Genomic DNA, 21,980 nt, shown 5'->3' with positions numbered 1-21,980 from the left:
CATATTTATCTATCTTGCTGGAGATTGTAATTCAGTCTTGTTTTTTATTTCATCAGTCCTAAGGGTTGTCAGGACCTCTGCTCCGGTCATCGGAGCTTTGAGCCATCACTGGGGTTTGGGGAGGTGCAGGCCGCAGCTTCCTTCACCCAGGATGTGATGGGCTGGGACTTGTAGTTCCACAGTGCATGGCTACCCACAGCTCCTCATCTACTTAGTGCTGTCCATCCATGCAGGATGGGGGGGGGGGGGGGCACGCACAGTTTAGGTCCCATTTTTTTTTTTTTACCCCAAGCTCATCAAGGAGGTAGGGGGTGGGGTGTCTGCATTTTATACTAATGTAAGGGTGTCAGTACAGGTAGGTCCATTTCTTATCCATTACGCTATGGGCGTACTTTCATTTAAGTCTCCGTCACTGTTTGGTTATTACTGCACATGTAACAGTGTCCATTTTCCATGTTCGTATTCATTTTTAGGTCTTGTCATACCTTTCCTTCTGTTATTTTTATCACATATACATGTGATATGTCAGGTGAATCCCAGCGTTACACACAGGGGCCAGCAAGGTGCCTTTGTGTGCCTCTTCATCACAGGTGTAGTTAGCCAGTTGTCACATGTCAGGATCAGTCGAGTCTATGGTTCCATACTGGCAGAGGTTTCATTTTTAAGTGATTGTAGGGCTACAATCTTCTCGCCCGTATACCATACATCATACGCTGCAGATTCATCCCATTACACTCCTATTACTATTGCTACCCACCACTGTCTGTGGGTACGTTAGCTGTGAGTGTTTCTAATTAGCTGTCCTTGCGCTACCCGTTACTTTGGGCTCACCTACTGCATACACACAGGGGTTGTATCTCTCACTAGGTTCATATTTACGCGCTGTTGTTTGTCATCTTTCTGCACCCACATCAATATACTTAGGCACAAAGGGGTGTTATTGTTTTTCATCATGTACTGGTTAGTTGTTGTTTTCTCTAGTCTGTTTTTTTCCATAGATCTTGACATGTCGTATGTATTGGAAAGCGACGAATTAGCGTTTATCCCTCCAACTCCTGTGTAGGGGTTCAAAGCGTGGTAGCAACCCGTCATTAAGGAATTGGACTATAACTAAGCTCACAGCAGAGCTTCGTCACAGGGGCATTCCTTTCCCGGCCACAGCCAGGAAAGCAGAACTGTTCAGATGATTATTCCAAAGTCCATCCCAACCACTCCCATCTACCAGCACAGAACATGTTTCTGTGCATACTTCACTGATGCAGATACATGCTGTGTTAAACGCACTTTCCACATCCATGCTACATTTGCAAGGCAGGATGGAGGTGATCAAAGCCCACTCGGCTAGAGCTCAGGTGACAGCTGCTCCCACAGCTTCTGCTTTTCCCAGAGCTCCTGCAGGTAATGTCTGCATTTCTTTACCTGTGGCAGTTCATTTTCCTTTAGTGGTTTTACCTTTAGTGTCCCCGGCCCATTTCATCCCTCTGACACCTGCTGAAAGTTGATGAGTCATCTGTTAAGGACGCAGCGGCCGGCTTCCTGGCCCGCTCCTTAGCAACAAGCTTAATGTGATAAATGACTGCATGAAATAATACTGTATTTACCGCTAAATCGATCAAATACCACATTCCGTGTTTAACGCTAAATTCTTAGTAAATTGCACTTTCAAAACTGATTTACTGCATTTTATTGCCCATTATTTAACTCTTCGTGAATTGACCCTTTAGTGCTCTTAATTGAGACAAGTACACACTATAGAAGGATTTGGGAGGGACTTTCATTAAAAACATGGCTCAACCACCTGTTTTTACTGCACCCCCCCAACTACAAGTGTACACAAGTCCTTATAGCTTAAAGCGAAGAAAGCAGTGGTTCTTAAATACCACAAAAAAGAATGCTCTATCTGTATCAAAAATGATATTAAAATTAATTTGAGCACAGTGTTGCATGATGTAGTAACTGTCATAGCACTGGAAACAGAAATAGCCTGGAAGTGAGGGGGTATTACAGACTGGTGATTAAACAAGATTGCGATAGTTTGGCATAGGCTGTGAAAGTAGGCCACTGTGTAACTTTTTCTTTCTTTATCTCCTAGTTTTGGCATAAAGCATGCTTCCACTGTGAGACCTGCAAGATGACTCTGAACATGAAGAATTACAAGGGATATGACAAGAAGCCATACTGTAGCGCGTAAGTGGCAATCTGCTTATTTACTGCTCAGTACTTCGGTGCATGAAATATGGGTCTAGTGAGCTGATGACTTTTTTTATGATTATTGGATTAGTCCACTAAAAGCTGCCTCCAACTTCTGTGTTCAGTGAATGCTTTTCGATGCAATGGTTGTTTATCTACTAGTCATGGCCCTAAAGTTAACCTGTTGATGGTGAAATATGGGCATCGCCATTGCTGAACTCATTCTGAAAGTGCTAATTATCTGGCCTTTACGTTGACACACTTACCATTACTTTGTGACATGGAAAATGACTGAGGAATCCATAGGGGCGCTATATATTTTATTTTGATACCTTGGGGCTGTGGTTCTCAACCTCAACCTCGGTCCTCAAGTACCCCCAACAGGCCATGTTTGCAGGTTTTCCTTTATCTTGCACAGGGGCTTTACATCAGTCAATGGCTTGGTGTTTTGGACAGCTAAGAGAAATTCCCAAAACATGTCCTGTTGGGGGTACTTGAGGTCTGAGGTTGAGATCCATTGCCACTGTATTTGTATTCTTGAATTTTTATATACTATCTATTGCCGAAAATGGTACCTGTTCTGTTTTCCGCAAAATGGTGTTTGATTTTTTTTACTATTTTTTTTTTTTCTATGTTTAGCAAAAGTGGGCAGGTTAGAACTACTTTTTAATTGTATAATATTGTATTGCAGAATGCTATACATATCTTGAATCCATGCCTGGAAAGTCAAAGTACAGTCAGAAACCTTTAAACTAGAATTTTCAGAAACCTCCATATTTTTCTCATGCCAGGAACTGTCGACAGCTAGATAGACAGCTAGATAGACAGCCAAAATACATCTGCGTGTGTACATGGGTGTTAGGTGTGCACCGAATAGAAATTTTGGTGCTGAAACCAAAAATGCAGGATGCACATTGCCATTCATTTCTTTAAAAGCCGGTCCCTCAGATCCCTGGTCAGTCTTAGTGTTTCCTCCGTCCGGAGGAGACCTGTTGCCTGAAGGGACCGCCGGAGGCTCCATCTCCCAAGGGCTGAGCTGAGACATGTGTCTCATGGCAAGCAGGGAGCTTCTGGGCTGCGGGGGTGAGTCCACCCTTACCGTATGGTTGGCGGAGTAGCTCGGATGTGCGGCCATGGGCAAGCCTTCTTAGGCTGCAAGCAGGAGGTGACCCAGATTCTGGCTTCTTCTGAGCCCAGGCATGAAGAAAGGGGCCGATGCACCATCCCCTTGGCAGCTTCGGCGGGGGGGGCCTGTACCCAGGGCTGGAAGCCGCTTGACCCGGAAGACGAGGCAGGGTGATGTCATCGGCATGCGCTGGGGAACTGGTCCACCCCCTTAAAGGTGTGGGAAGCTTGAATGGCCAGCTGGTGCCATTATTGTGGGCGCAGCTGCAGGGGACAGCATGGACACCACAGGAAGGTCCAGGATGCAGGAGGACAATGCTCTGTCATCTGCCCAGGCTTCCAGGGACGCAGGCACCAGCGGGACACAGGTAGGCACTGGTGGGTGACCCGTTGTTGTCCAGTTTGGGAACAGCTAGCTAGATGGTGGTGGTCTCTAGCGGGCAATACAGGGCTTAGTAAGGTGTCACTGGGTGTGCACACTGTTTGGCGGTTTGAGTATACTTTTTTCTCACAGTCATGGGCCCCTGTGTTTGTCTTGGCAGGCCAAACCTTCTAAAAAAAAAACAAAGCCCACTCCCAGATGCCACCATGCTTGTGGCTGTCAGAATCTTGCTATGCCTCATGGGACTTGTAGTTCTGCAACAGCTGGAGGTCCGCTAATTGCATATCCCTGTCCTAGAAGTTCCACTCCCATAGCCTCACCAAGATCAGTCACCTCAGGGTCGCAGGAGACGGTGATTGAAAGAGCGGGTAGCAGCACGGTTAGCGTAATAGCCACGACAGCTCAAATTTGGAGCAGGATGACGTGGGAGAAGAGAAAAAGGAGCCCAAGTACAAATTGTCTCTAGAAGACGTAAAGTACTTGGGGCCATATACAAGACTTTGGAGATTGAGGAAGAAAAAGAACTTCCATCAAAACGTGACCTGATGTATCAAGGTCTTAGGAAGAAAAAGTCCAAAGTATTCCCGGTCCACCAGGTGATGTCAGACGTGAGGAATGAGTGGGCAGACCCAGAAAATAAGTCCTCCTTTGCGGCTAGTCATAAGAAGAGGCTTCGTTTCAGTGATGATCCACAGGAAGTGTGGATTAAAAATTCTAAATGGGATGCGCCACTCCAAAGTTTCCAAAAAAAATCTTCATTGGCCTTTGAAGATACGGGGCATCTTAAAGATTGCATGGATAAGAGGGGCGACATTATCCTAAAGAGAGCTTGGGAAGCAAGTGTCACCAGCCTGAAGCTGGCACTCACCACCACTTGTGTGGCAAGAAACCTGGAATTTTGGCTCTCCGAACTGCAAGACCATATAGAAAATGGCACGCCCAGGGAAGAAATTTTGAAGACCCTACTGATCCTCTCTAAAGCAATCAGCTACATAGCGGATGCGTCCGCTGAGTCCGTCAAACTGGCAGCAAGATCAGGAGGCCTAGCTGTGGCAGCCAGATGTGCTATTGGGATGAAGACCTGGTCAGGGGACCCTGCATCCAAAATGAGACTATGCAACCTCCCATTCTCCAGAGACTGTTTGAGACGGGGTTGGATGAAGCCCTAGAAAGAATGGCAGACAGGAAGAAAACTTTCCTGATTCGAAAAGCGCAAACCTCCACAAGAGGTTTTTTCATGGATTAGGAGTGACCACAAGAAGAAAAAGACTACCCCAAAAAGAACTGGACGGGTCACAAGGGGAAGCGGAAGAGTAATGTCCTCTTTGGCTCTTCTAACCAAACCTCAAAACAATGACAGATCGCCAGTAGGAGGAAGGCTGGCTACCTTCCTACCTCAATGGCAGAAGACGACAGCCAATCGATTAATTCTAGACATCATCGTGAGGGGCTACTCCCTGGAATTCAATTGTCCTCCTCCAGAGAGATTTTTATTAACGAAACTTCCCAGGGTTCCCAAAAAAGCAAAGGCTTCCCTGTTTTTGCTGGGGGAGATGGTAGACCAGAAAGACCTTACTCCAGTCCCAGAGGAAGAGCAACAAAAGGGTTTTTACACTCACGTGTTTGTGTAATAAAACCTTCCAGGACGTTTTGATATTAAATCTAAAGCCCCTGAACCAAGCGATACAATACAAGATTCCATATTCTCAGTCAAAAATATCCTTCAACCGATTACTTTCATGGTGACCATGGATCTCAGGGATGCTAACCTTCACATTCCACGAGAAGAATCCCACAAGTACCTGAGGTTGGCGGTGGAGATGGAGGGAAAGGAATATAATTTCCAGAGCAGGACTCCTTCTTTCGGGCTATCCTCGTCACCGAGGATATTTACCAAAGTCCTAGCAGAAGCCCTGGCCCCTTTGAGGTTGAAGATGACTATAGTATCGTACTTAGATAACCTACTATTCGCAGCACCGTCAGAAGTACAGCTAGTAAAAGACCTTGCTGAAGTCACTAGGCTGGTTTTTAACCACTTCAATACCAAGGACGTCATATGACGTCCTTGGCTTTGAGCAGGTATATCTGAATGATGCCTGTAGTTACAGATATCATTCAGATATTGCCGGTTTCAGCCGGCGAATCTCTACACCATAGGAATGATCATAGCGGCCGTTCCGCCGCTTGATCGTTCCTATGGGAGGCGAGAGGGGACGTTCCCCCCCCCCCCTCCCGCCGCCCTCCGGTGCCTGCTCCGACTCACCGTTACGATCGGTGAGGCAGAGAGTAGATCCGCCGGCGCCGGATGTAGATCATAGAGATTTCCGGCGGACCAGATGGTCCCCGGAGTCTCTATGATCGTCGGAGGCCGGGCGCGATGTTATGTCACGCCCGGCCTCTCCATTCAAAAAAACGGCGCCGCTTCAGCTTGGAAGCGGCGATCGTTTTATTTTTTTTTTTTATTTCAGGCTTCCCAGCCTAGTGGTGAGATATGGGGTCTTATTGACCCCATATCTCACTATTAAGAGGACCTGTCATGTCATATTGCTATTACAAGGGATGTTTACATTCCTTGTAATAGGAATAAAAGTGATCAATTTTTTTTTTTTTTCAAAAAAGTGTCAAAATAAAAAAAAATATAATTAACAATAAAAAAAAACAAAATTTTTAAAGCGCCGCTGTCCCCGTGTGCTCGCACGCAGAAGCGAACGCATACATAAGCCCCGCCCACATATGAAAACGGTGTTCAAACCATACATGTGAGGTATCGCCGCGAAAGTTGGAGCGAGAGCAATAACTTTGGCCCTAGACCTCCTCTGTAACTCAAAACATGTAACCAGTAAAAAAAATTTCAAGCGTCGCCTATGGGGATTTTTAAATACCGAACATTGGCGCCATTCCACGAGCGTGTGCAATTTTGAAGCGTGACATGTTAGGTATCTATTTACTCGGCGTAACTTCATCTTTCACAAAATGCAAAAACATTGGGCTAACTTTACTGTTTTTGTGTTTTTTTTAAACACAAAACAGTTTTTTTCCCCAAAAAAAAAAACGCGTTCGAAAAATTCCTGCGCAAATACTGTGTGAGATAAAAAGTTGCAACAAACGCCATTGTATTCTCTAGGGTCTTTGCTAAAAAAAACATATATAATGTTTGGGGGTTCTATGTAATTTTCTAGCAAAAAAATGATGATTTTTACATGTAGGAGCAAAGTGTCAGAATTGGCCCGGTATTGAAGCGGTTAAACAACGAAAAATCTAACCTGTGTCCCACTCAGAACATCCGGTTTCTGGGATATCTGCTCGACTCCATAGAGCAGAAGACATCCCTACCGGAGGAGAAGATCCAAGGCCTCGTCAAGAGAGTAAGTTCTGTACAGAACAACCTCCCAATATCCATCAGGGAACTGATGTCGGTTCTGGGTCTGACATCAACGATACCAGCAGTAAAATGGGCTAAATATTATCTAAGGCCCCTTGCAAGTCTTACGCTTAAGAAATCAACAAGAAGATCTGGACAGGACGCTTTTACTCCCATCCTCCGTGAAGAGGTCACTCTGGTGGTGGAGGGTCCACACAAATTTAAACCAGGGTCTGACATGGTCTTTCCCAACCTCACGGAAGTTGACCACAGACACAAGCAGTTGGGGATGGGGAGCCCACCTAGCAGGGCAACCTGCTCAGGGGAGATTGTCCTCTGAAGAAGCCCAGGCATCTTCGAATTGGAGGGAGCTTATGACAATAGCCAAAGCCATAGAACACTTCCAAGACCAGCTAAGGAGTCATCACACCCTGATCCTGTCAGACAATGCCACGACAGTGGCTTAGGTAAACAAACAAGGGGGCATGAGCAGCCCCTCCTTAAGTCACATCTCCAATCAGATATGTCGCTGGGCAGAAAGGAACCTACTGTTGTTGGGAGCGGTCCATCTAAAGGGGGAAAACAACCAAGTGGCGGACTTCCTCAGCCACCAGGAGATCTCCCAAGAGGAATGAGTATTACACCCAGAGGTGTTCAGGGAAATTACAGCCTGCTGGGAAGTACCAAATATAGATCTGTTTGCATCCCGGAAAAAACACTCGGGTGAAGCGTTTCTTCTCGCTTAACCAGCAAGACCGGCCTCTAGGGATAGACTCACTCCAAAACCCATGGAATTTCAAGATGTGCTATTCCTTCCCTCCAGTACATCTGATTCCTTGGTGGTGAAGAAATTCCTACAAGAGCAAACAGCTTATACTGATAGCACCATATTGGTCGAAGAGAGCCTGGTTCTCTCAGCTCCTCAGTCTCTCAGCAGAAGAGCCGTGGCTACTTCCTCACAGGGACGACTACAGAAAGAGTTTAGCAGCTGGTGCACTGAAAATAACAGACAAAAGATGGATACACCGACTATTTTTGAGTTCCTACAGCAGGGTGCTGATAAAGCTCAGTACGCTCAAGGTCCAGATAGCAGCGCTGTTGGTGTATCTAGAACGGACACTACAAGAAGACTCGTTGGTCTCTCGCTTTTGCAGAGCGTTGGCAAAATACAGACCACCAAAGACACAAATGTCCCACATGGGATCTGTCGGTGGTACTGAGGGGGATCATCGGAAATCCCTTTGAGCCGCTACAAGAAACATTTTTACTCCTGCTGATACTCAAAACCATTTTCCTTGTGGCTCTCACTACAGCACGTAGGATAGGGGAAATCCAGGCTCTGTCTGTCAGAGCCTTTTCTAAACATTCATGATGATAAAATTGTCCTTCAAACAGATCCGGGATTTACAGCAAAAGTGATGTCAACTTTTCATAAATCCCAGGATATAGCAATACCTTCATTTAGTAATTCACCAACCAACAGCAAAGGGCAAGCACTACGCCTTCTAGATGTTAGAAGATGTCTCCTATAGTATCTGGAAGTTGCCAACGAGTCCTGTACACTGGCAAACAGGTAAACAAGCGTCCAAGAAAACGATAGCAAGATGGATCAAGGCGGCTATACTGAAATGCTACAGAGTTATGGAGATAACACCGCCAAAAGATCTAAGGGCTCATTCAGCAAGGGCTTCAGCAGCCTCGTGAGCAGAGAAGGCGGGAGCCACTCAAGAGCAAATTTGCAGTGCAGCAACTTGGTGAAGATTCTCAACCTTTGTTCAGCATTACAGGCTGGATCTGATATCCAGCAAGGACCAGGCTTTTGGTAGGAAAGTCCTCCAAGCTGTTGTCCCACTCTAATCTGGTGAGTACTTTGTTATCCTCTCAAGGGCTAACCTGGAAGACGACTGGGGAAAAAGTTCTTACGATAACTGTTTCCAGTGGTCTTCCAGGGCAGCACGACCCCACCCTAATGTCTAACCTTGTGGGGTTGGATTGTGTGTTATGTCTTTCAGATTCCGGCCTTCTGTTCTCTTGGATGACTGACCAGGGACCTGAGGGACCGCCTTCTAAAGAAATTAATGGCAATGTGTTTCCTGTGTGTGAGGAGGAGCTCCATCTCTCAAAGGCTACCCTGGAAGGCTACTGAGAACAGAGTTGCCGGTAAGAACTAACTGCTTTTAAAAAATTAGACAACGCTTTACCCAAATGCGTGTCGAGGTAATTTATCCTAAAAAAGTGTGTATGTGTGTATATATATATAATGTGTGTGTGTGTGTGTGTGTGTGTGTGTGTGTGTGTATATATATATATATATATATATATATATATATATATATATATATAATGTGTGTGTGTATATATAATGTATGTGTATATATTCATTCATACATACATATGCACAAAGTGACCCAATACAATACTGTAATCTCTATCAAAACCAGTGATACTATAATCTCTATAAAATCTGGCCTAATTTTACCACAAAAAACTGGGAAAACTTATTGACTCAAGTATAAGCCTAGGGTGGGAAATGCAGCAGCTACTGGTAAATTACACAGGCACACACATGTACACAAACACACACACACAAACTCCCACTTCCTCTTGTAGAACAGCCCTCATTAGGTGGTGTTCCTTGTCCCACTCCCAGCTCTTGTGCAGGACACACGAGGGGTGCACATGCAGGAAATTACCAGAGGGGGCAGCAAAGAGCCTGATGTCAGCTTAATAAAAACACACACGTTCCAAAAGCCAGCGCAGCCACAGAGCTTTCCTGCACCCGCCACTGCCTTCTCCCATCCCTGCATAAAAAATGTGCTGAAAAACTTGGCTTATACACAAGTATATACGGTAATTGATGTGTGACCACACCAAAATGTGCTGAAAAAGTGGGTAACCAAACCCACATAAAACATCCACTTCAATCCATGTGTGTCTATATATAGCCAAAGAACAAACAAAAAACAAACGTCCATGAAAGTCTCAAAATATTAGTGCCAAAAAAATGTAGCCAAAAAATTGATATTGTTAGTAAACATATGTATCAAAAAAAAAAAAAAGAATTCAAAGAAACTGTGTTCAATCCCACAAGTGTAAGTAGCAGATTCTTCAAATAATGTATCCTCCACGGCTTATGATCTAAATCACTCACCAATGTTAGTGGCTGGTAACAAAAAACCAGCAAACACGCTTTTTCCCTAACTTTTGCTCTTGCAGACCGTAAGGCCTCATGTACACTGCTGCTGGTAAACAGACGTTCAGAGGCAGTTGGCTGCTTTTTTCAGCTGCCCCTGAACTTATACAATGTTATCTTATCAGTGCATGTACACAGGTTCGTTTAATGTCGTTTTTAGGCAGTTGAGTTTAGAGGCCTTTTTTGGAAAGCAAAAAAATGAGTTTAGAAGCTAAGTTTAGAGGCATTTCAAGCGCTAAACGCGGTAACTCGCGTTTAGTCACGTTTCATTTACAGGCGTTTTTCATTTTTGGCTATTTTGTAAAAAAAAAAAATTTTTTTTTTTTTCAAATGCTTCTAAACGTAAACATGGCAAAACTGAAATTTAAACGTGGGTTACTATCTGTCAAGTTAAATCGTTCAGGAGAGGTTGTAAAAACGTCCTGTGTACATTAAGCCTTACACTTTGAAAAGCAAAAAAAATTGCCCGCTGGAAGTCCGGCTGGGATTAACCCTATGCGAATTGGATGCGGTTTTCCCTACATCCAATTCGCATGACAGGAGATTGTGACCGGCTCTCTATGGAGCTGGTACACATATGTCCATTGCAGATGCGGCTCGCAGCAGGGGTCCAGGGCGTTCCTGTTCTCAGTTTCAGGGGCGAATCGGGGCCAAATTTTTGCCTGAAATCGGCCCTGAAACAGAGCCAAAGACTCGCAGCGTTTCTGTGCAAGCCACTCCGCAGCCGCAACGGACATATGTGAACCGGCTCCAATCTCCTGTCATGCGAATTGGATGCGGAGAAAAACGTCCAATTTGCATAGGTTTAATTAATACCAGCCTTAACACGATGCTATACCTTACAGATCTGTGGTAGATAATGATAATGATATCAGATCTCCTCAGTAGCAGTCAATCCGGACTTCCAGCGGGCAATTTCTTTTCCTTTTCAAATTGTAATGGTCTGCAAGAGCCAAAAGTTATCCACTCCTGACTCTCCTCCACAGTGTATGATCAATCTCTCCAGAGAAGTGTGATCGGAAAATTAAGAATGCACAGTATAGCATAAAATCCTTTTAAAAAAGTTTACTTTATTTAACCGCTTCAGCGCTGGAAAACTTTACCCCCTTCCTGACCAGAGCACTTTTTGCGATTCGACACTGCATCACTTTAACTGACAATTGTGCGGCCATGCGACGTTGCACCCAAACAAAATTGACATCTTTCCCCCCCCCCCACAAATAGAGCTTTCTTTTGGTGGTATTTGATCACCTCTGCTTTTTTTTTAAATTTTTTGCACTATAAAAGAGTGACAATTTTGAAAATAATAAATATTGCCCAAAAATATGGGTGAGCTACGATTTTTATCGGGACTGCGACATTATGGAGGACACATCGGACTCTTTTGACACATTTTTGGGACCTTTGGCGTTTATACAGCGATCAGTGCTATAAAAATGCACTTTTTACTGTAAAAATGTCACTGGCAGGGAAGGGGTTAACACTAAGGGAGCGATTAACGGGTTAATTGTGTTCCCTCTCTGTATTCTAACTGAAGGGGCAGGGGACTGTGTAGGGGAGGTGACAAATCCCTGTCCATACTTTGTATGAACAGACGATCAGTCTCTTCTCCCCTCAGAGAACCGGAAACTGTGTGTTTACACACACAGATCCCGGTTCTCGGTGTGTAACCAGCAATCGCAACTGCTGGGCACTCGCATTGGCTCCGGAGGCGAACAGCGGGCTCACGCACGCACCCCTAGTGGCCACAGGGCGAAGCCGTGCCATTGCGGCGGCTGGTCGGCAAATGGTTAAGCCACACAGCACTCACGTTTAACCACTTTCAGACCGGACCTATTTTTCAGACTAGTTGCCTACAAGTTAAAATCAGGTTTTTATATATATATATAATATTATATTATATCATATTATATAATCAGGTATATATATATATATATATATATAACGCCCTAGAGAATAAAATGGCGGTCGTTGCAATACTTCTTGTCACACCATATTTGCACTTTTATGGGGAAAAATATATATTTTTTTTTTTTTATTAAAAAAATAAGACAAACAGTAGAGTTAGCCCAATTTTTTTTTTTATATTGTTAAACATGTTACACCGAGTAAATTGATACCCAACATGGTACGCTTCAAAGTTGCGAAGCTAGTGGAATGGTGACAAACTTTTACCCTTAAAAATCCCCATATGTGACGTTTAAAAAAGTCTACAGGTTGCATGTTTTGAATTACAGAGGAGGTCTAGGGCTACAATTATTGCTCTCGCTCTACCGATCGTGGCAATATCTCACATGTGTGGTTTGAACACCGTTTTCATATGCGGCCGCTACTCGCGTATGTGTTCGCATCTGCACGCGAGCTCAGCGGGACGGGGTGTGTTTAAAAAAAAAAAAAAAAAAAAAAAAAAAATTTTTATTCTTATTTATTTTACCTTTTTGTTTTATTTTTACACTTTTAACCAGTTGCCGACCGCCACACGCCAATGTACGTCGGCACAATGGCACAGGCAGGCATAAGGGCTTACCTGTATGTCCCTGCCTGCCCCCGGTGCCTGCAGCAGTCGGATTCATGTCAGGAGCAATCCGAGGTGAGGAGGAGGCCACTGATTCACGGCCACCCCCTCACGATCGCTCCTGGCGAATGACAGGCTTCCTCTGATGCCGTAATGTAAACAGCGGCAGAGGAAGTGATGTCATCGCTCCTCGGGAAGCCTTTTCGTTCTGGCACCTGAGGAGAGAAGACATCCAACTAAGTGCACCAAACACAACATTTACAGTAGAACGCTCTAGGCACACATTTCATCCCCCGATCACCCCCCCTGTCACAGTGACACCAATAGCAGTTTTTTTTTTTTTCCTCTGATTATTGCATTGGTGTCAGTTTGTGAGAGTTATAAGTGGTAGGGCAGTTAGTGTTGGGCCACTTTTAGGTCTAGGGTACCCCCCTAATAACGTTTTAACCCCGTGATCACCCCCCGTCGCCAGTGTCACTATGCGATCGTTTTTCTGATCGCTGTATTAGTGTCACAGGTGACGCTAGTTAAGGAGTTAAGTATTTAGGTTCGCCGTCAGCTTTTTATAGCGTCAGGGACCCCCACATACTACCTAGTAAAGGTTTTAACCCCCCGATTGCCCCCTAGTTAACCCTTTCACCAGTGATCACCGTATAACTGTTATGGGTGACGCTGGTTGGTTTGTTATAGTTTCAGGGCACCCGCCATTTATTACCTAATAAAGGTTTAACCCTCTAATCGCCCGCCGGTGATATAAGTTAAGTTTTAGGGTCAGATAGGGTCTGCGTCGCCCCAGGGAGCGTCAGGTTAGTGCCAGTACTGCTAACACCCACGCACGCAGCATACACCTCCCTAAGTGGTATAGTATCTGAACAGATCAATATCTGATCCGATCAGATCTATACTAGCGTCCCCAGCAGTTTAGGGTTCCCAAAAACGCAGTGTTAGCGGGATCAGCCCAGATACCTGCTAGCAGCTGCGTTTTGCCCCTCCGCTCAGCCCAGCCCACCCAAGTGCAGTATTGATCAATCACTGTCACATACAAAAGACTAAACGCATAACTGCAGTGTTCGCAGAGTCAGGCCTGATCCCTGCGATCGCTAACAGTTTTTTGGTAGCGTTTTGATCCAGTCGCTAACAGTCAGGAGCTTTTTTGCCTGTGAGTCTCACTAGTGTACCACTAAATTTAGAGCCCAAAATGGCAAATCGAAGGTACACTAGTGAAGAGGCCTACACGTTTCTGAGCACGACAGATAGTGAAGAGGAAGTCGCTCATCTGTCAGATTTAGGCTCAGAATACGAACCTGTAGACAGCAGCAGCTCCATGACAGATGGCTCTGACGATGGAGTTGTGGTCCTTGCCAAGGTCAGGCGTACCAGACCCCAATCTTCTCCCTCTGCTGTTGAGGTGCAAGAACCGCAGGGCTCTCGTATAGAGCAGAGCAGTACTACCGCCGCTATTTTTTCTGGTGAACTGGCAAGCACCAGTGGCCTAGTACACCCAGGTCGTACATCCAGCACTGCAGTAACACTTGGTGACGTGGCGAGTCCCATAAGTTCAGTTCAAGCTGGCAAGCACAAGTAGTGTCCCGCTGCCACCTAGAAGACTAATACAGGCCCGTCGTGCCCATAGAGCCCTTCCTGCTGCATTTGCCAATCCTAATTGGGAACCCACCACTTCTGCAGCACTCATACTTCCCCCATTCACTGGCCAACTCGGCATTCAGGTGGAAACAGTTGATTTTACGCCACTTGATTTTTATTCGCTGTTTTTCACCGAAGATCTCTATAGATCTATTGTGGACCAAAGCAATTTGTACGCTGGTCAACACATTGCCACTATTCCCCAGTCCTCCCTTGCCAGAGATTGGAGACCAATTACGTTTTCCGAATTTAAGCTCTTTCTGGGCCTTTCCCTCAACATGGGCATAACTAAAAAGAGTGAGTTGCGGTCATATTGGTCCACTGACCCAATTCACCCTTATTCGGAAAGGGGTACCACTTATATGTGGACAATTATTACACGAGCGTGCCACATTTTAGTCACATTTTTGGTCATCAGATTGGAGCATGTGGCGCCGTGCGATCTAATCGCCAGAGCTTTCCCCAGCGGCTTGTAGATTCCTGTCTTAGGCTTGGGGAGAGAGCCTGCTTGCAGTGTAATAATTTGCTCGCTATGAAGTGGAGGGATAATAAGAATGTTTTCGTTCTTACCTCCCTTCATGCAGACACGACGGTCCAAATTACTACGGCGACTGGTGTTTTGGCGAAACCCCTCTGTGTCCATGAATATAACCAAAATATGGGAGGGGTGGACCTCAATGACCAGTTGTTGGCGCCGTACCTAGTAAGGCTAGACGCTGATATAAAAAAGTGTCTGTATACTTATTTCAATTGGCTTTGCTGAACGCTCATGTGCTATACAGAGCTTCAGGATGGACTAGATCCTTCCTTAAATTCCAGGAAGAGATTCTTAGAGCCCTTCTGTTTCCAGACGGTGCTCCACCTCACCTTTCAAATCCAAATGCAGTAAACCAGCTGCATGAGAGGCATTTTCCTTATGTCCTCCCGCATACCCCTACCCGATGAGTCCCCCAAAGAAAATGTCGTGTCTGCAGAAAGCGCGGATATAGGCGTGACACCCGCTATTATTGTCCCTCCTGTTCTGACAATCCTGGTATTTGCATTGGTGAATGTTTTGAGTGCTACCATACGCTAGTTGAGTTTTAGCGTAGGGTACAGAATTACACAGACTAGGCACACTTTCACAGCGTCTCCCAAGATGCCATCGCATTTTGTGACCCAAACCTGGAACCGGTTACTGTTACAAAAGTTAGTTATAAAAAAAAAATGTAAAAAAAAAAAAAATACACAAAAAAATATAAAATAAAAAAAAACAAAAATAGTTGTCGTTTTATTGTTCCCTCTCTCTCTCTCTCTCTATTCTCTCTCTATTGTTCTGCTCTTTTTTTACTGTATTCTATTCTGCAATGTTTTATTGTTATGTTTTATCAGGTATGTAATTTTTTTATACTTTTACTGTTTACTGTGTTTTATTGTTAACCATTTTTTTGTTTTCAGGTACGCCATTCAGCTGCAGCGCGGATTTATCTTGACAGCAACAGCTTTTGCTCCCACGATACATAAAATCGTGACTCCAGCGCTGTCGGAGCTGATTTCACCACCACAGTTACATACTTCAGCATATATGCCGAAGCATGGGGGAGCGATTTGCTCCAAACTTTTGAGGCGGATGCCCCCATGCTTTGGCATATATAAATGATGCATGTATGCCCATCATTAGAAGTGGGTGGATGAAGGGAGGTTTTCTAATGGTGGGCATACCCACCGATCAATCTTCTTCTTTTTTTTTTTTTTTGTTCAGCCCACAGGCTGCATGAAAAAAAGATTACAATATATGCCCAACAAGGACCAGCAAAGTACTGGTATGTTGCTGAACTTTAAGTGGTTATACCAGAATGATGCCTGCAGGTTTAGGTATCATCTTGGTATAATTCTTTTCAGCCAGCGGTCGGCTTTCATGTAAAAGCAATCCTAGTGGGTAATTAGCCTCTAGACTGCTTTTACAAGCAGTGAGAGGGAATGTCCCCCCCCCCCCCCCCAGTCTTCCATGGTTTTCTCTGGCTCTCCTGTCCCAACAGGGAACCCGAGAATGCAGCCGGTTGATTCGGCCAGCTGACCATAAAGCTGATCAGAGACCAGAATGGCTCCAATCATCTCTATGGCCTAAGAAACCGGAAGCTACGAGCATTTCATGACTTAGATTTCGCCGGATGTAAACAGCGCCATTGGGAAAGCATTTTATCACACAGATCTTGGTGTGGTCAGATGCTTTGAGGGCAGAGGTGAGATCTAGGGTCTAATAGACCCCAATTTTTTCAAAAAAGAGTACCTGTCACTACCTATTGCTATCATAGGAGATATTTACATTCCCTGAGATAACAATAAAAATGCTAAAAAAAAATAAAAATGAAAGGAACAGTTTAAAAATAAGATAAAAAAGCAAAAAAAAAAAAAGCACCCCTGTTCCCCCCTGCTCTCACGCAAAGGCGAATGCAAGCGTCGCTCTGGCGTCAAATGTAAACCGCAATTGCACCATGCATGCGAGGTATCACAGCGAAGGTCAGATCGAGTGAAGTAATTTTAGCAGTAGATGACCTCTGTAAATCTAAAGTGGTAACCTGAAAAGGCTTTTAAAGGCTTTCAAAAATGTATGTAGTTTTTCACCACTGCACGTTTGTGCGCAATTTTAAAGCATGTCATGTTTGGTATCCATGTACTCGGCCTAAGATCATCTTTTTTATTTCATCAAACATTTGGGCAATATAGTGTTTTTAGTGCATTAAAATTAAAAAGTGTGTTTTTTCCCCAAAAAATGCATTTGAAAAATCGCTGCGCAAATACTGTGTGAAAAAAAAAAAAAATATGAAACACCCACCATTTTAATCTGTAGGGCCTTCGCTTTAAAAAAATATATAATGTTTGGGGGTTCAAAGTAATTTTCTTGCAAAAAAAGATGTTTTCATGTAAACAAAAAGTGTCAGAAAGGGCTTTGTCTTCAAGTGGTTAGAAGAGTGGATAAGTTACATAAGCTTCTAAATGTTGTGCATAAAATCCCAGGACAGTTCAAAATCCCACCAAATGACCCCGTTTTGGAAAGTAGACACCCCAAGCTATTTGCTGAGAGGCATGTCGAGTCCATGGAATATTTTATATTGTGACACAAGTTGCGTGAAAAAGACTTTTTTTTAATTTTTTTTGTCACTAAATGATATATTGCTCAAACATGCCATGAGCATATGTGAAATTGTGAAATTACACCCCAAAATACATTCTGTTGCTTCTGAGTACAGGGATACCACATGTGTGAGACTTTTTGGGAGCCTAGCCACGTACAGGACCCCGAAAACCAAGCACCACCTTCAGGGTTTCTAAGAGTGTAAATTTTTTATTTCACTCCCCACTGCCTGTCAGTTTCGGAGGCCATGGAATGCCCAGATGGCACAACCCCCCCCCCCCCCAAATGACCCCATTTTGGAAAGTAGACACCCCAAGCTATTTGCTGAGAGGTATGGTGAGTATTTTGCACACCTCGCTTTTTGTCACAAAGTTTTGAAAAAAGAAAAAAAATACATTTTTCTTTTTTCTTCATTTTCAAAAACAAATGAGAGCTGCAAAATACTCACCATGCCTCTCAGCAAATAGCTTGGGGTGTCTACTTTCCAAAATGGGGTCATTTGGGGTTTTTGTGCCATCTTAGCATTTTATGGCCTTCAAAACTGTGATAGGTAGTGAGGAGTGAAATAAAAAATTTACTCCCTTTAGAAATACTGAAGGCGCTGATTGGTTTTCGGGGGCCCCGTACACTTCTAGGCTCCCAAAAGTCCCACACGTGGTATCCCCGTACTCAGGAGAAGCAGCAAAATGTATTTTGGGGTGCAATTCCGCATAGAACCATGGCATGTGTGAGCAATATATCATTTAGTGACAACTTTTTGTAAAATATATTATTATTTTTTTTTGTCATTATTCAATCACTTGGGACAAAAAATAAAATATTCAATGGGCTCAACATGCCTCTCAGCAATTTCCTTGGGGTGTCTACTTTCCAAAATGGGGTAATTTGGGGGGGGGGGGGGGTTGTACTGCCCTGCCATTTTAGCACCTCAAGAAATGAGGTAGACAGTCCTAAACTAAAAGCTGTGCAAATTCCAGAAAATGTACCCTAGTTTGTAGACACTATGACTTTTGCGCAAAATATACGCTTATCGACTTTTTTTTTTAACCAAAGACATGTGGCCGAATACATTTTGGCCTAAATGTATGACTAAAATTGAGTTTATTGGATTTTTTTTATAACAAAAAGTTGAAAACATCCATTTTTTTTTTTTTCAAAATTTTAGGTCTTTTTCCATTTATAGCGCAAAAAATAAAAACCGCAGAGGTGAACAAATACCAATTTGTTGGAAGAAAAGGACACAAATTTTGTTTGGGTACAACATTGCATGACCGCGCAATTAGCAGTTAAAGCGTCGCAGTGCCAAATTGTAAAAAGTGCTCTGGTCAGAAAGGGGGTAAAACCTTCCGGGGCTGAAGTGGTTAAAAAAATAAAAAATACATTTTCACTTTTGTTCCTTTTACAAGGAATGTAAACATTCCTTGTAATAGAAAAAAGTATGACAGGACCTCTTAAATATGAGATCTGGGGTCAAAAAGACCTCAGATCTCCTAATTACCCTAAAATGCAATAGAAAAAAGTCATTTGAAAAAAAAAAAAAAGTTTCTTTTAACCGCGTTAGCCCCGGAAGGTTTTACTTTTTTCAATTTGGCACCGTCGCTTTAACTGGTAATCGTGCGGTCATGTAATGTTGTACCCAAACTAAATTTGCGTCTTTTTTTTCCCCAACAAATAGAGTATGGGTACTTTTTGGGAGCCTAGCTGCGTACGGGGCCCTGAAAACCAAGCACCGCCTTCAGGATTTCTAAGGGCGTACATTTTTGATTTCACTCCTCACTACCTATCACAGTTTTGAAGGCCATAAAATGCCAAGATGGCCCAAAACCCCCCAAATAACCCCATTTTGGAAAGCAGACACCCCAAGCTATTTGTTGAGAGGCATGTTGAGTGCATGGAATATTTTATATTTTCCTTTTCGTCTTTCAGGACAGCCACTATGAGAGATAGTCTCCTCCTCTTCCTTAGGAAACACTGTGCCAGCCCATAAATTCGCACTTCCCCCTGCCGGACCTCAGTTATTAGTTTTTCCTCCAGCAGGGATACACTGTGCATGGAACCAGGCTGGTCAGTCAGGGAGACTGTGGCCATTTTTTAGATCCTGTGAAGGGAGCAGGGGCTTCCAGGGAGGAAGGTGTGGTACTTACAAGCCATCTAATGCCACCCCATCCTAGTCGAGTGTGGCAGCAGGTTGCGGGGGACCCCTATCGCGTCCACAGGGCTGCAGCAGGCAGGCAGTTCGGCTCTCCCTGTACATTGTACAGGCCGCATTTTTGGAACTAGGCGGGCCGAACGGTGGGTGACGTCATTTCCAGCGGAGGGAGAATGCTTACCTTTGACCTGCGACTTCCAGTTCCGGGTCGCGGAGCTGATGGGGGGCCGGGCACAAGCTGGAGACTAGTCGGGAGCGCGCACAGGCAGCTTGAGACTCAGCAGAAGCAACCACTGCAGTCTTGTCGGAAGCGGATGCTCAGCCAACGGACGCTACCTCCAGCCTTCCTAAGGTAAGAGCACCCTGGGGAAGGGTACTCTCTATCTAGGATTGCCCTCCCATGAATGGTTCCTGTCTGTGGGGGGCAGACCCTCTGGGTGGTCGGAGGGGGCAGGCTCAGATCCCCACATGTTAAAGAGGGCCTGGTGCACTCCCAGGGTTTTTTTTACCTGAAAACCTAAAGTGACACATTTTTTTTCTGCATTTTTGGTACGTGTATTTCAGAAAGCTACAGAAAAGTCAAAATCGACACATAGCTTTAAAAGGAAGTGTGCCTCTTGTAGGGACATTCTAGGGGAATCGTGGACAAAGGTCTTGTGTAAAGACTGCATAGACTCCCTAGTTAGAGAAAGGGAATCTGAAAAGGAGTCAGGACTAGCAGCTTCTGTAAAAGAGCTCTCGTCCACCTTTTCATCATTTAAATCCTAATTTGAAAAATTTCAACTCCCCACTTTTCCAGGTCCCCAGGATACAACCCCGCCACAGGCTCAGGGCTCTGCTCCTGCCCAACCTTCTACTACAGTTAGGGCAGAGGAAGTTTCAGGCCCTTCCGGAGTGGAACAGACAGCCAGACAGTTCCTCCTCCGATTCCCAGGAGGGTTCAGAGGGCGAGGACCAGGACGGGGAGTCCAGGAAACCCTCCAGATATAAATTGTCCCTGGATGAGATAGAGGACCTCTTGGGGGCAATTTACACAACCCTCGGTATTCAGGCCGACAAACTCCTGACCCTCCATGACCAAATGTACAAAGGCTTGGGAACAAAAGAGAAAAGTTTCCCATGAGGTACTGGTTGAAACAGTTAAAAAGGAGTGGCAAGATCCCGAAAGGAAGCCCTTTTTCTCTAGATCCCTAAAGAGAAGGTTGCCATTTCAGAGGATCCCGCGTCCATCTGGAATAAAAGCCCCAAATTAGACGCCGCCTTCTCCCAGGTCTCCAGACACATGGATCTGGCGTTTTGAGGACATGGGGAATAGACTCCCTCCCCTTTAAAAAGACTTGGGACTCAACAATAGGCAATCTAAAGCCGGAAATGGCTGTCACGGTTGTGGCTCGCAATTTAGAGCACTGGCTCTCTCAGATTCAAGAGCATATTGAAGCAGCAACTGCCAAGGAAACCATCTTATTTTCTTTCCCTACGATTCTGTGAGGTATCGCATACATAGGGGATGCCTCGGCAGAGTCAGTCCGCATGTCAGCCAGATCACCGGCCCTGGCCAACTTTGCCAGGAGAGCCCTCTGGCCAGGCGATAGCGCCTCTAAGGTCAAGTTGTGTGGGATACCATTGACGGGAGACCTTCTCTTTGGCCCAGGTTTAGAGACTGTTTTAGACCGCACAGCACACAGGAAGAAATCCTTCCCACTTAAGCGGAAAACCCCAGCACAAACAAAGAAGGGGTTTCGCCCGCTAAAACGTAGGGAGGCCCCAAAGCCGGAAGGGCAAAAGAAAACTTGGGGCTAAAAAGGCAAGGGCAGAGGAGGGGCGATTTTTCTCCCTCCTGAGCAGCCTCGGAAAAATCAATGACCCTCCAAGCACGGTGGGAGGAAGACTGGGGGCCTTCCTCCCACAGTGGGAGGCAATATCTCCCAACCAGTTTATCCTAGGGGTTATAAGAAGGGGGTACCTCCTGGAGTTCACAAGACCTCCCCCGCAGAGATTCCTTGTCACGTATCTACCCAGGTGCACGGCAAAGGCCGAGGCTCTGTTGGAAGCACTGAGAGATCTAAAAAATCAGAATGTTATTCACAGAGTACCAAAGGTGGAAGAAGGAGAGGGATTCTATTCACACATCTTTGTAGTGAAAAAACCCACAGGAAAATTCAAACTAATTCTGAATTTAAAACCCCTGAACAGGTCATCACCTACAAAAGATTCCGTATGGAGTCCATTTTTACAGTTAGAGCCCTGCTACCCCACAACTGCTTCATGGTATCGCTGGACCTAAGGGACGCGTATCTATCGCAGAA

At 44.8% G+C, this 21,980-nt stretch overlaps 1 protein-coding gene across 1 annotated transcript in view; it reads left to right on the top strand.

The window, feature by feature from the left end:
- LASP1 (LIM and SH3 protein 1) overlaps positions 1 to 21,980 on the top strand; it is a 389,778-nt gene that overhangs the window by 125,587 nt on the left and 242,211 nt on the right. Inside the window, exon 2 of the mRNA XM_073608284.1 lies at positions 2,093 to 2,187. Within this exon, the coding sequence (XP_073464385.1) occupies positions 2,093 to 2,187 (95 nt within the window). The remainder of the gene's footprint in view (positions 1 to 2,092; positions 2,188 to 21,980) is intronic.

Source organism: Aquarana catesbeiana, linkage group LG12, assembly GCF_042186555.1.
Source record: "Aquarana catesbeiana isolate 2022-GZ linkage group LG12, ASM4218655v1, whole genome shotgun sequence".
Lineage (NCBI taxonomy): Eukaryota > Metazoa > Chordata > Amphibia > Anura > Ranidae > Aquarana > Aquarana catesbeiana.
The sequence above is the reverse complement of the archived record's forward strand: the minus strand, read 5'-3'. Positions and strand labels throughout refer to the sequence as shown.